Below are 14,416 nucleotides of genomic sequence, written 5' to 3'. Positions count from 1 at the left end.
TCTCATTAACCACAGTATGATATCATAAGCATAAAGCAGTGATGGTGAACCTTTTTGGAACTGAGTGCCGAAAAGGGAGCACTTTGTACTTGTCTTGGCCGTGAACAGGAAGAGGAGCTGTCAAGGGGGCATGTGTGCACTGGAAAATGAACTTCCAGTTTCCAGCACAGTCTTCTGGTTACTGCCACGCATGTGCCAATCAGCTGACTGGCACACACTATCACGCCGGAAAATGGAAGACCAACTCTTCCGGTTTGCAGCACTGCTACACACGCAAAGGCCAGCTTCACATGTGCATGCGCGCCAAAAACCCGGAAGAGGAATGGGTGACGCTGTGCGTGCCAGGCAACATGGCTCTGTGTGCCACCTTGGGCATGCGTGCCATAGGTTCACCATCACGGGCATAAGGGAATCCAGGACTTGTTTTAAAATATAACAATTCTCATTTAGTTACAATCAAGAAATTAAAGTATTATAGGTTTCCCCTATTGTTTGTATTATAGAAAGGGGTAAAAATACTTTATGTTCGTCCATCTGTTGTTGAAAGGTCTCCAAATCTTCAACTAAATGCTGAGATTCCATCTTTCGAATGCGTTCTTCTGTAAAAGTCAACCAGTCAGACAGCTGCTGCAATTGATTCTTCTGTAGCTCCATCAGTGCATCATGGAGGCTGCCCAAGTCAAAAAAAGAGGAGTAATTCATCCAAAGAGCCCTGAGTTCACAAGTTCTGCCTAAGTGTAATCATAACATAAACAGGCAACTTGGTAATCCTAGCTTTCTGTGAAATAAATTTCTAAGCATGCTGATCAAAAGCCTTTTGTCTAATTGTATTATATCACAAACATAATAAATGAGACCAAGATCTCAGTAAATCTGAATCATTGCAAAGTAGGATGGTACAAATATATACCGTATATACTTGAGTATAAGCCAACTCGAGTATAAGCCGAGACCCCTAATTTTACCCCAAAAAACTGGAAAAAGTTATTGACTCGAGTATAAGCCGAGGCTGGGAAATGCAGCAGCTCACGGTAAATTTCAAAAATAAAAATACAGGTAGATAACAATAAAATTGCTTTAATTGTGTGTGTGTGTGTGTGTGTGTCAGTCTCTCTCTCTGATTCCCTCCCTCACTCCCTCTCTCTGTCTGTCTGTCTCATTCACACACACACACACACACACACACACACACACTGTGGTCACCTTGTTGAGTGTTCCAATCACATTTGAAACACTCAACAACTGGCCTGCATTGCAGGCCAGTTGTTGAGTGTTTCAAATGTGATTGGAACACTCAACAAGGTGACCACAGTGTGTGTGTGTGTGAATGAGACAGACAGACAGAGGAACAGAGAGAAGGAGAGAGAGAGGGAATCAGAGAGAGACTGACAGAGACGAATCAGAGACGTACTTTTAACTACCTGGCAGCGGCGTTTTGCCTTGGGGGGCTCCTCAGAACATCCCAAGACTTCGGAGGGAAGTTTACAGCCCTCCCTCGGAACGCTTCGGAGGGAAGCTTCTGCAAAGGCGAGTGACAACAAGTGTCCCAGGCTTTAATTTGCCGAGCTGTGCGCACGCGCCTGTTTTCCACGGCGTGGAGCAGCGGCGAGATTCTGCGCGGCGAGCAATGATTCCAGGGGCCATCCGGGAAGATGAGGAACGCGAGGGGGGACCCTGCCCCCCCCACTGATGGCCCCCGGAATCATCGCTCGCCGCCCAGAATCTCGCCGCTGCTCCACGTCGTGGAAAACAGGCGCGTGCGCACAGCTCGGCAAATTAAAGCTGGGAGACTTGTTGTCACTCGCCTTTGCAGAAGCTTCCCTCCTTTTTTTTGTTCACTGGAGTATAAGCCGAAGTGTATTTTTCAGCCCAAAAAGTGCCCTGAAAAATTCGGCTTATACTCAAGTATATATGGTAATTAACAAAAAATAGGATTAACATATTATATATCTATGGGTGAAAGCAAATTCTATCTGGAGAACACAACCTGTCCCAATCTTATTCTACAAGGTTGTTGAGGGATCCCTGCTGCAGGGAAGGAAAAAGAAACTCCTGTTTTTCAAATATAATGTTTGCTTGCCCAATTTCAAAAGATATTTTATGGTAAATAAATGAAATTATCAACTAATCAACCAATTCTATAAATAACTACTTAAAATTAGGATTTCATTAAGTAGTGTTGAATTGTAATCTATCATCTGCTATTAGGAACTATCTTAATAAAAAAGTTCATTTCAAACAAAAATCTCAGGATAGTTTTAAATTTTCAATCACAAATGGAAATGAATTCTCTTCCAGACAAAATGATCTAATAATAATCTATAAAACTTTGCTTTTTGTATGCTCTCCTCCATCCCCCATGTCATGATGTTGTGGCTTAGTTTAGCTCACATGCTTTTTGTTTTGCTCTCTCCTCTATAGCATGATCATGTGGCTTGGCTCATATGCTTAAACCATCTTATGTGTTACACAGTACTGCTTTTTGTTACCTCAAATCCTTATCTGACATGCAACTTGAGACATATTTGCTGATTTGTGGGGAAAGTAAAATCTGGACCAGAAACTCAATCTTTTTTGGGGGGTGGGGGTGGGGTTGTATACTACAGATCTATGCTATCAACATACAATTATTCCTAAATAATGTTTTAGCCAACTTGCCTTGGACATCAAATTTCAGCTTAACCAATTCATGTTACAGGTTTACTGCAATATTTAGTCAACAGGACTATTGGCAGGGATGACTGACTGATACGATAGACCTTTGTTTATTTTCAAGAGCATCTGGTTCTACTTTTAATGTTTGTAAGATATTCAATTTAGAAACCAAAATAAAGTTTTTAAGACCACACCAATATATGTATGTACGTACGTACGTACGTACGTACGTATGCATGTATACATGTGGGCATGTGGAGATTGAGATGAGAGAGAGGGAGAGAGGGTGGGTGGGAGGGAGGGAGGGAGAATTTGAAACAACCCATTTTTAAACATATCCATTCCAACTCATTATTCATTTTCCCCTTTACAAAGATGATTTGGATGACTTCAAAATTATCAACATTTGAAAAAAAATGTTTAGCCTTAAACACTGAGAAAAGAGCTTAATATATTACATCACAACTGGAAACTAAACCATGTGTATAAACCACGTGTAAACCATGCCACTTACTAAGCTTGGCGATCCATACTGCTCACTCTGAGACTCTCCCATCTAGAATTCAGCAACTTCATTTGTTCCTGGATTTCATTTTCTTCCTCTTCTGAAATATTGCCCTGGGCTATCAGTTGAGTACCAGCCTGAAGCACACTACCCACGCTGCTCTGATGTGCTGTCAGCTCCATCATAAATGCCTATAAAAAGTTCAGACTAACGTGACCTAAAGCAAATATTGTCTCAACTATTGCATTAACTGCCAGATATTTGCAAGCATAAATATAATTTGCAACATTATACAATAAGTAGCAATTCTCAAAAGAGCCATAGCACACAGTAACTTACTTCCAGGCAGAGAATGATCTCATTCAGATTGCTATTATGGCATGGAAAGAAGTAGCTTTAACCATTTGGCTCCATGATGGTTCTAATTTCAATTAGCTCCCTTTCATTTTGGAAGTGAGGACAATTCTGATTCAGACTAAGACCATGATGAGTAAATAAATAAGTAAATAAATAAATAAATCATTCCTCAATCAGATGATGCAAAAAAGCAAATAAGTACAGTACTGGCCTGACTTATGTCTTATGTCCAGCTGATATTAAAACGTAAAAAGGTAAAAGTAGTCTCATTACATGAAGCAACTCTAGGTACCTTCTTGAATTCTTTGTTGTTAGGAAACTACAGTCAACTCTGAGCAGAGGATTGGATGCAATTTAAGGTGAGCAACTACACAGAGGAAAATTTAATCCATAAGATCCCCAAGTTTCTTTGTAGTATTTTCTAGATGGGTGAAGGAAAAAGTCTAGGTTTCTGAGGACTTAATTAGAATCTAACTCATCATCCATGGAATAGAAAGACCATCAAGTGGAAACTATATTAGCCAGCCTCTTATAGTAAGCATTCTTCAGAGACCAGCCATTTTTAAGAATTAATGAATGAGAGATGAAGTTTCCAAAGAAATAAATGGAAGACTTAAAAAAAAGATTGTCAGTTCATAGTAACAACTGTAGTATATATCATACTAAGGTTAAAAATAAACACTCAGCTTTAAATAAATACATTCAAGAGAATGTGTCCTTTAACGCTGCTTTTTGATTAAAATACTGGAACACAAGTAAGCATCTCAGTTTCTTGTGAATATTAAGGCAGTGAATAGATTCACAGGTGTATACACAATAGTACCCTATTTTGAAATGTTTTATCTTAAAACTACAACAGCAAAATATACAAATACAAATCAAGATAACAGTCAGTTATATTATAATTTAAAGTATTTGACTAAAACTGCATGAATTTTAACATGAGTAAAGGTACAGTTCTGAAGGAAAACTCTTTTTTCATAACAGCAACAACAGTAACACAGAGCTGATTCCAGTCAGTTCCATCTCCTACATCAGGGGTGTCCAAACTTGGCAACTTTAAGACTTGTGGACTTCAACTCCCAGAATTCCCCAGCCAGCTCTGTTGGCTGGGGAATTCTGGGAGTTGAAGTCCACAAGTCTTAAAGTTGCCAAGTTTGGACACCCCTGTCCTACATGAATGAAAAGCAGGACTTTGGGCATGTTAAAGATACTATATTATCTTTAAAGTTTTCATGGCTCTCAGTTTCTATCATCTATTCCAGCAGCCTCCAACTTTTGGGGAACCAGAGGGCGGTTCTGTGGAGAGAGGTTTTCCCGCAGACTGGAGGGAGCATGGTTTTGAGCAACTTTTGCCAAAAGCACCAAAAACTGGTTAAATGACCTTGGGATTACTGTGCTTGATTGGCCTCTTCATTCTTCCTCCATACTCTGGGTCCTTGGTTTCCAAATGAGATGCAAAAGTTGCTCTCATCAGAAAAGAGGACTTTGGACCACTGAGCAACAGGACTTTGGACCACTGTGCTTCATTAAGACCAGGGTCAACACAGCTGTCTACCAGGAGATTTTAGAGCACTTCATGCTTCCTTCTGCAGACAAGCTTTATGGGGATGCTGACTTCATTTTCCAACTGCCCACACTGCCAAAAGCACCAAAACTTGGTTCAATGACCGTGGGATTACTGTGCTTGATTGGCAAGCAAACTCGCCTGACCTGAACCCCATAGAGAATCTTTGGGGCATTGCCAAGAGAAAGATGAGAGACATGAGACCGAACAATGCAGAAGAGCTGAAGGCCGCTATTGAAGCATCCTGGTCTTCCATAACACCTCAGCAGTGCCACAGGCTGATAGCTTCCATGCCATGCCATATTGAGGCAGTAATTGCTGCAAAAGGGGCCCAAACCAAGTACTGAGTACATATGCATGCTTATACTTTTCAGAGTCCGATATTGTTATATGTACAATCCTTGTTTTATTGATTGCATGTAATATTCTAATTTTCTGAGATGGTGGATTTGGGGTTTTCATGAGCTGTCTGCCATAATCCTCACAATTATGACAAATCACTGCTTGAACTATCTTGCTTTGCATGTAATGAGTCTTATCTCATATATTAGTTTCACCTTTTAAGTTGCATTACTGAAATAAATGAACTTTTGCACGATATTCTAATTTTTTGAGTTTCACCTGTATAGTTCCCCATCATCCCCAGCCACCTACTTCATGTGTAGTAAATTGTTCCTTGACTTCCTCAACATCATCAGATATAACTTCCTGCTCTAGGAAGTCATCTTCTGAAGAGAGCAGCCAAGCGAGAACTTCCTCCAGAGCTATCTGGTAGCTGTCCAAGTCCATATCTACTTCAGTCAAGGTGCTGGATCCTTCCAATTTTAGAACTGCACGATCAACCTCAGATGTTGCACACTGCAAGTACAAAAACCAAACTGAAGGCCTCTTTTCACAAAATTATTTTCCAACGCAGTTGTTCTTCCATATAGGAACAACTTACTGTAACAGTAATAGTATATAAATATAAAAGCAGTTTGATGATAGATTCTTGGGGGGGGGGGAGTATGTTTTAGTAAAAGGATACTCTTATGGGACCATGATACAAGCAGTAACCACATATAAAACAGCCTGTTTGCTGGGGGAGGGGAGAATCTCAGAAGTTTAGCACAATTAACTATAAACCAAATAGATGGGTGTTATTGTTATGACCATCTATGGAGATTCTCAGTCATCCAGGTCATGGTTATTCCAAAGGTTTTTTTTTCTAGAGGCAAGTGGATTTTCTTTGTTTTTCCTTGAAGACATTTCACCTTCTCATCCAAGAATCTTCTTTAATTCAGAACTGAACTTCAAGAAGCATCTTCAAAGAAAAACAAAGGAAGTCCAGTTTCCTCTTGAAAAAAGCATGTTGGGAACATATTATAATTGTTGTTGTCCTTTGCTGACAGTATACATATCTATTATTATTATTTCCAGGTGGGATTTTTTTAAAGTTTTTAATCCTTGTTGGTTGCCCAAAGTTGCTAAAGTTGCAAGATGCATTGCCATATAATAAAAAAAGAAGAAATTAACTCAGGCATTCATGTCCATATGTTTTAGAATTTCCAGACCTCAAACATCTCCATCCTAATTCTGTACATCACCCTAAAGGAAGGTGTGTATTCTAAGTTTAGCGCAAAAAAATGTCTATTTATGAGAGTTCGTAATTTTTGCTAAAGAACAAAGTTGTTTTGAAATCTTTACATTTTCAGGGTTCTAATCATATTCCTTTAATATTTTTTTTTACATTATTGCAAATATACTACACACTTACATTGTAAAAGGACTAATTCAAGAAATAAACCTTCAATTGTAAAGTGAGTTTGCCAGGGTCAGTCCTAAAATTATTATATGATACTATACACCAATATTCAGGTAAAAGTAAGCCATTTGTGAATGCCCCAACACTGGAAGTCTTTAAGAGGATGTTGGATGGCTATTTGTCTGAAACGGTGTAGGGTTTCCTGCCTGGGCAGGGGGTTGGACTGGAGGACCTCCAAGGTCCCTTCCAACTCTACTATTGTATTGTATTGTATTGTATTTGGAGCCAAATAGAGAAATTCAATACTCCATTTCCAATTGAGGAAGTGACTTATGTTGGCACCTGTTTTATAGTGAAATTACTAGCAAAATCCAGGGGAACCTCAACTGTTGCTAAAGTAATAGCCAGTGGAGCAATTTATCAAATGCTCTAATTTAAAAAAAACAGAATAATTGGCAAAACAATAATTAGCAAAATAATTCACATGGAGCCACTAGAAAAAGTCACACATAAATATATAAAAAAGTAATAGAAACATATATTTATCTGGATAGATCATTTCCTACTTCAGTCTAAGAAACTATTTTAAAATACTCATGCAGACAGAAGTGGGAACTGCCCTCACAAATCCATGGAGAAATCCTTTATTTTAAATAAAACCCAATCTGTGTAAATTTAAAAGCGAATGCAACTCTAAAGTGTTCTAAAACTGCTGGTGAGAAAGACTATTTAAGAGTCACTCATAAAAGCAATGTTCTGTGTAGCTCACATTGAAAATTGATAAATACTCAATATGTTTTATAAGTACTACACTATGTAAGAGACTTCATCTGTAAAAAATATCCTATCTATTTCAAGTATGAATGTCTATCATAAGTCAAGTTTCCGGATGCCTAAGCATGGTATGTAACTGCAAAGCTGTTATCAGCTAGCATCTCTGACAGGTGCCTGGCAAAAATCCCTTCAGATATTTCAAACACTTTAAATAGTACACACACTGATTGTTTTTCAACCAGTCTAACAAGAAACAAGATGTTAGCAGGTGGCAATAGAAACTTTGTTTATAATTTGTTGGATATTAGAAAAACAAGTAAATGATAAATATACTTCCAAGAATATCATTAATTTGTGTTTGTTATTTACAAAATACCCAGCATTATTATAATGTTGTGATTAAATAGGCCTTGTTTGCCCATTTGCAATCTTAAAATTAATGCTTTAAAAATAACGGAGTTGTTTAGACCACCAAAGCTCTTTTAACTGCACTATAAATATGAATCATTTCATCCTCCGTTTACTCCTTAATAATTATGAAGTCAAACAGCTTTGAGCATTTCATTCTCCATTGCCTTTTCAAATTTTTTAAAGTATATGTTTAAGTCATGGAATGGCAAGAATCTGATTAGTTCCTTTTAAAATGAATTGGAACATCAAATGCAAAAATGACCAAGCTAACTGGCTTAATTTCTAACCTTAGCAACTTCTCAAAATGAAGTAGAAAAAAATAATTCATTTGTGTACATCAAAAAAGTTACTGTCTTTCTGTGTGTACAGTTATATAATTTTCCAACGCACTTATTTTTTAAGAAAATATACGGCTGTACTGTACACTGCAAATACCACAGCAAAATGCCAGGAAAGAATCTTTATCATTCAAAGTTTCTTATTTGCAATAAAAAGATATGGGTGTATCTGACTCTCATTATGTATTATAAACTGATCATTTCATTACAATATACAGGTAAATAATCGTTATTACCAGCTTTTTACAAAGGAGGGAAGGTTCAAGCAGTTGATCATTTAGTATGTACTAAGCTGTGTTTCTCTGTCTGAAAAACTTTTAAGATGTGAAGTCTTCAACTACAGCCTGAGGACTTCTAGAAATTGAAGTCCACACATCTTACAAATTACAGTGAGAAACACTGCACTAAGCCAATCCAAAGTTTCAACACCTTTTATTTCTCTATTTGTAATAGGAAATAGTCATAAAATCACTTCACAAAAAGTTTGGTGTCATCTAATTTTAGCTATACAATGGCAAAGTGGATTTTGGAAATTGCAAAACATATTTGAGGGCTTATTGGACTGTCCTCAGGTGGCCCATGCCTATTATATACAGGGAACAGCTAGCAAAATTTCAACACTCTCAAATGTAGATCATGGTGATGGAAAGTTAAATGCATTTTTTTTCTCAAAAAGGGAGAAAAGAAGTTAGTGAAAAGAATGGCACAAATCACTGCCACAAAGAGAAGATTACAAGTGGCCACATTTCAGATACAGAAAAGTGGTCTGAGAGAATTAAGATGACCCAATTACTGTGACAACTAAAAGAAAGTCACAATAATCAAGACTGGAAATAAGAGGATGAATTAATGCTGAATAAATCAAAATTGTAGGGTGGAATAAAAATATACTATAAAAATATGAGAGGAGAAAGGTAAACAACAACTTTATTGCAGTTGAAAAAGCTGAGCAGGGGAAATTAAAAAAAACATTTTGAAGCAATGTGGTGAGGTAGAGGGAAATAACAAACACTAACAAAAGAGGGAAGGAAAAAATTAAGGAAGTCATTGATTTGGTATCTCTGGAAAACAAAAGATGAAGGCTTAGTACTAAACCCGTAAAAGCTTTATACCAAGTACCTTCCTAAACATGATTGTTTGTTCTGCTCTCAACACTGACTGCACACCATGTACTTTAGCTGCTGCTATCTATCCACAAACTAGAAATAACACAAAAACTGAGTTGGCAGGGATTGTAAAAACATGCAACATTGGGGTGGAGCCACTTAGCATGATCTTGTTCCCATATTGAGATAAATACTTTGTATACTTTGGGAGAGCTGCAGACCAAAATGTCCACAAGACTCCAAGGTGGGGAAGATCTGAAGTGGATTAATATAAACAGCAACGCTGGTGTTTATGGACAGACTGTAGCTAAGTCATCTTGCATGGCATATTGGACGGCTAGCAAATATGTAAAGGGATAGTTAAGGATATATCACTGAGGAAACCATAGGTAGCAGCACCACAATACTGACAAAATGAGAAATTATTAATCAAACGTGTTATACAATAAACGGCCAAACAATATATAGAGAAAATGAAGACTCGTAGATCCACTGCAAAAATATTGCTGAGGGGGAAAAAATTCAGGCACACTCTGTAAAACGAAAATTCTGAAAAGAAGATCAGAATCTGTTTATAAGATCTAAGAAGCAGAAAAAACAAGGATGGAATATGCTTGAGAGCACTAACACGAAAAACGAAGTGAATAGGGCTATGCAGCATTTAAGATGCAAAACAAAACGGTGCTTTGGAGCGCAAAGGGACACCATGCTCTCAAACTCCTTAAAGTAACTCTCCCAACCCCCCTTCTCGTTGCTCCGCTGTCTCGAGAAAAGATGGATTTGAGCAACTGGCGACAGATGTTTTGTGTACATCCTGTCTGCTCCAGAGCACTTTTGCGGCTTAGAATCCAAAGCTCTGTTCAACAAGAGATAAAGGAGTAAAATGGGTCAAAATAAAAGGGAAAAGATAAATATGCATAGGTGACCAAGAGAAAGAAGAGAACTAGAGGTTAGACAGAACAAATGAGCAGTAGAAAGGAGAACTGAGAGAGTAAGCAATTTTCAAAAAGAGAAGGGGTTATCAAGCAGAAGAGAAAATATATTCTCATTGGAAGAAAGGAAAGATAAACACCAACCTGAAAAGGTAACAAGACAAAAACTGCACATGACATTATGGTAAGTTAATGATAAACAAAGACAAGAAGGAAACAATGTGTTCCTTTAGTACTGCATGCTATTTCTGCTGACTTCTGTCTGCCAGCAGTTGGCAGTTCGATTCTGACCGGCTCAAGGTTGACTCAGCCTTCCATTGTTCCGAGGTGGGTAAAATGAGGACTCAGATTTTGAGGGCAATAGGACTGACTCAGTAAACTGCTTAGAGACGGCTGTAAAGCAGTACATAAGTTTAAGTGCTGTTCCTATTGCTATTTCAGAATCTTACTAAGTCCAACAGCAGTAAGGATGTAATTCTATGGGATAGGTTTCTCAACCTTGGCAACTTTAAGATGCGCGGACTTCAACCCCAAGATTCCTAGGTATTCTGGGAATTGAAATCTATATTTCTTGTATCTGCCATGGTTGTGAGGGAATATTAATTTAGATATGATTACATATACACACATATTTATTGCATTTAATGTTTTCTGTATATTTTACCCACTCTTTATATTTTTCAATGTTCAGTCATGATTGTAAAATACTGCTAAGCTGTCCTGGAAAATTTTGCTTTGAGGCATGTATTTTTAAAACTAATTAAATATAGTACTGTGAAAGAAAAATTAGAGTCATCAATATGCTTCACCTGTGTATCTTCTTCTTCACATTCCTTTTTATATTTCCTTGGAAGAGTCTCTACTTCTCGAATATCTTCCAAAGTAACTTGCTGAGGAAGGACCTCAAATAAAGATGTCAAATACATAATAATGGATTTCTTATCAGGAAGCTGTACAGCAACATCTGAAAACAGAGCATATAAATGGGATACTTATTTGATGGCTATGCAAGGTTTCCAGGCTAAAGTTATGACAGAACCATAAAACTACACTCATTATCTTCCAGTCAATAGCCTCAAAATAGCTATCCCCCACAAAACACAACAATTCAGCAAAGTACAAAACCTGAACTACTAAACTGAGAACCATCACTTATCATGTTTTTACCATCATAACTATGCTAGCAGATGGATTTAAATCAATTTTTAAAAAGCACAACATGAATAACTGCAGAATATGCAAACTATCTATTAATGTTTAAACACCTATAACAAGGGCAGACAAACCTATTTTATGCCTTGGACCTGGGCCCAGTTTCATTTATTTTGAAACTTTTTTGATCACGGGGAAGCCAAAATAATTTGACTAGCAATGTGGCATATCACTATAATTTCCAATCTGTTTTTCGCTAGTGATTGGTGTTTTAAGAGAGATTAAGGCAGGGGTGTCCAAACTTGGGAACTTTAAGACTTGTGGACTTCAACTCCCAGAATTCCCCAGCCAGCCTGGCTGGGGAATTCTGGGAGTTGAAGTCCACAAGTCTTAAAGTTCCCAAGTTTGGACACCCCTGGATTAAGGGATAAAAACATGAATGTGACTATTTTGCTTCATTTTGGGGATGGGGGGGGAATGTTATTTTGTTCATTTATATTTTATAAATGCAGAGGACTAGTCAATATGAGAACTACGTGTCCCTGCAGTTACTAGCAGTTAATTTTGTTCTGATGTTCCTTAACTAATTAACCATTCAAAAATCATTAAAACTGAGCAAGAATCAGTCACATTTCTAAATTTAGCTGTATAATCTTGTGGATGTTCTTAAAATCACCCAATTGTGCTACAAAACTGCATAATGCCACAGGTAAGGGGTCCCTAATTTCTTATCTAGAGCCACACTGCCCTTTCATCTTTAATATTCTCTACCTCTAACAGAAAGAAATTATATAGCAGTTATACAGTATTCTCATATTTATACCTTCGGGGTCTAGCAATTTTTCTATTCCCAAGTAATTTTTAGCTACGTTGAAGGCATGTTCTAATCTTTCATGTTGAGCCATTTTGGTGACTTTATCCCAGCTGAAGAGTTCAGGTCTAAAAAAATAAATGATTTTTTTTAAAAAAGCAAAACACTTATATGAATTACATATAACAATAAACCCAAGTAAACAGCTTATGAAGATATCAAATTCTAAACAATTGCTGACATTTTGTGGAAAGAGAAACAATGGGAGATTACATAACTATTCCCTAGAAATGTAGGCCCCCATACTTCAATAAGAAGGCTCCTTCCAACTAAGCGGATTTTCCTAGATGCATTATTTATTTGTTTTCCTTTCTTCACTCTTAATATAAAAAACATGAAATTAAGAGATTTGGGGGAACCAGTAATATAACGCAGGGGTGTCAAACTCGCAACAACACATCATCACGTAATATATCGCAACTTTTTTCCCCTTTGCTAAAATAGGGGTGGGGATGGCCAGCACGTGATGGATCCGGCCCATTGGCACGAGTTTGACACCCCTGATATAAGGCATTGTGATATTCAATAGTGCTTATGTTGTTTTCATAAACACTAAAATGATGACGCTGAATAGCTAAACATAGGGTTGAAGCACATGTTTGCGTAAAGGTAAAGAAAAAGGTTCCTCTCACACATATGTGCAAGTCGTTCCCGACTCTAGGGGGCGGTGCTCATCTCCATTTCAAAGCCGAAGAGCCAGCACTGTCCGAAGACATTTCTGTGGTCATGTGGCAGGCATGACTCAACGCCAAAGGCACACAAAATGCTGTTACCTTTCCACCAAAGGTGGTTTCTATTTTTCTACCTGCAGTTTTTTTACATGCTTTCGAACTGCTAGGTTGGCAGAAGCTGGGACAAGTAATGGGAGCTCACTCCATTACACGGCACTAGGGATCCGTTATGTTATGTACATCGTATGTAATATGTATTGTTCCTGTTCTTATTAGAAGCCATGTACTTTCTCTGCTTCATGGAAAAGCAGAGTCCGCTGCATGCTATGTATGAAACAGAACACGTTTCAACCGCTAAGAATAATTTCAGAGTTGTTCAACTGGTTTCAATGATGCCTAGTCCAGATTATATTTACAAGGAATGAGGCCTATGAATCCATATACCCTCAAAATGAATAATTTTCTTTATGCAAATAGATGGTGTAGGATTTCAATTAGCACATCATTACATTATCAGATTTTCAAAGAAAAAATGTTTATTATATCTTTCCATGTAAAACTAGAAAGACGGGTATTTGTACTTTGTGTTTTCCATGTTTGTTCTTGAAAAGAATGACAGAAAATTATTGCTTTCTCACAAGAATTAGAAACCACTCCATTAAAACATGCTCTGTTTTCTCTCAACCTAACCTGTGCCAAATGGCTTTAAAATAATTCCAAGGATTATTTATTGAAAACTAAGCTCAGGTTTTTCTGCTCTGTAACAAAATGCTACACTGATAAATTTCCTTCTATCATCCCTAGAAACTGTTTTGTTAAAATTGTCCAATTTGAAGCAAACTGCCCTGTCCCCTCCAGTATGGCAATATTACAGATGCTGGCAAGCAGCCACCTACCTATGCCTGTGGATCAATGCATTGAAAGCAAGCCCATTTGTCCAGCTGGTGGTGAAATTCAAAACATTAACTTCATTATATGACTTTGTGGACTGCCGCACCCAGCTCAACAGGATCTTTTCACTATTGGTTTGCTGTAATTCTGACATTATATCTTTCATCACATCTTTAACCTAAAAAGAAGGGTCCAAGATCAATAAAAAAGAATTATGTAAAGGTAAGGGTTCCCCTACACATGTGTGCTAGTCGTTCCCAACTCTAGGGGAGCCAGCGCTGTCCGAAGACGTCTCCATGGTCATGTGGCAGGCATGACTAAATACTGAAGGTGCAGTACTAAATACTGAAGGTGCACAGTGCGCTGTTATCTTCCCACCAAAGTGATCCCTATTTTTCTACTTGCATTTTTTACATGCTCTCGAACTGCTAGGTTGGCAGAA

General features: G+C 37.7%; 1 protein-coding gene across 4 annotated transcripts in view; it reads right to left on the bottom strand.

Annotated features, from left to right (window-relative positions):
• UTRN (utrophin) overlaps window positions 1-14,416 on the bottom strand; it is a 389,350-nt gene that overhangs the window by 312,954 nt on the left and 61,980 nt on the right. For all 4 annotated transcript variants that reach the window (XM_081943506.1, XM_081943504.1, XM_081943503.1 and 1 more), the window contains exons 7-12: window positions 13,980-14,152; window positions 12,365-12,480; window positions 11,199-11,353; window positions 5,739-5,942; window positions 3,170-3,351; window positions 520-670 (exon numbers count right to left, since the gene is read on the bottom strand). In XM_081943506.1, the coding sequence (XP_081799632.1) occupies window positions 520-670; window positions 3,170-3,351; window positions 5,739-5,942; window positions 11,199-11,353; window positions 12,365-12,480; window positions 13,980-14,152 (981 nt within the window). The remainder of the gene's footprint in view (window positions 1-519; window positions 671-3,169; window positions 3,352-5,738; window positions 5,943-11,198; window positions 11,354-12,364; window positions 12,481-13,979; window positions 14,153-14,416) is intronic.

Source organism: Natrix helvetica (genome assembly GCF_964273705.1).
Source record: "Natrix helvetica genome assembly, chromosome: 2".
Taxonomy (NCBI): domain Eukaryota; kingdom Metazoa; phylum Chordata; class Lepidosauria; order Squamata; family Natricidae; genus Natrix; species Natrix helvetica.
The sequence above is the reverse complement of the archived record's forward strand: the minus strand, read 5'-3'. Positions and strand labels throughout refer to the sequence as shown.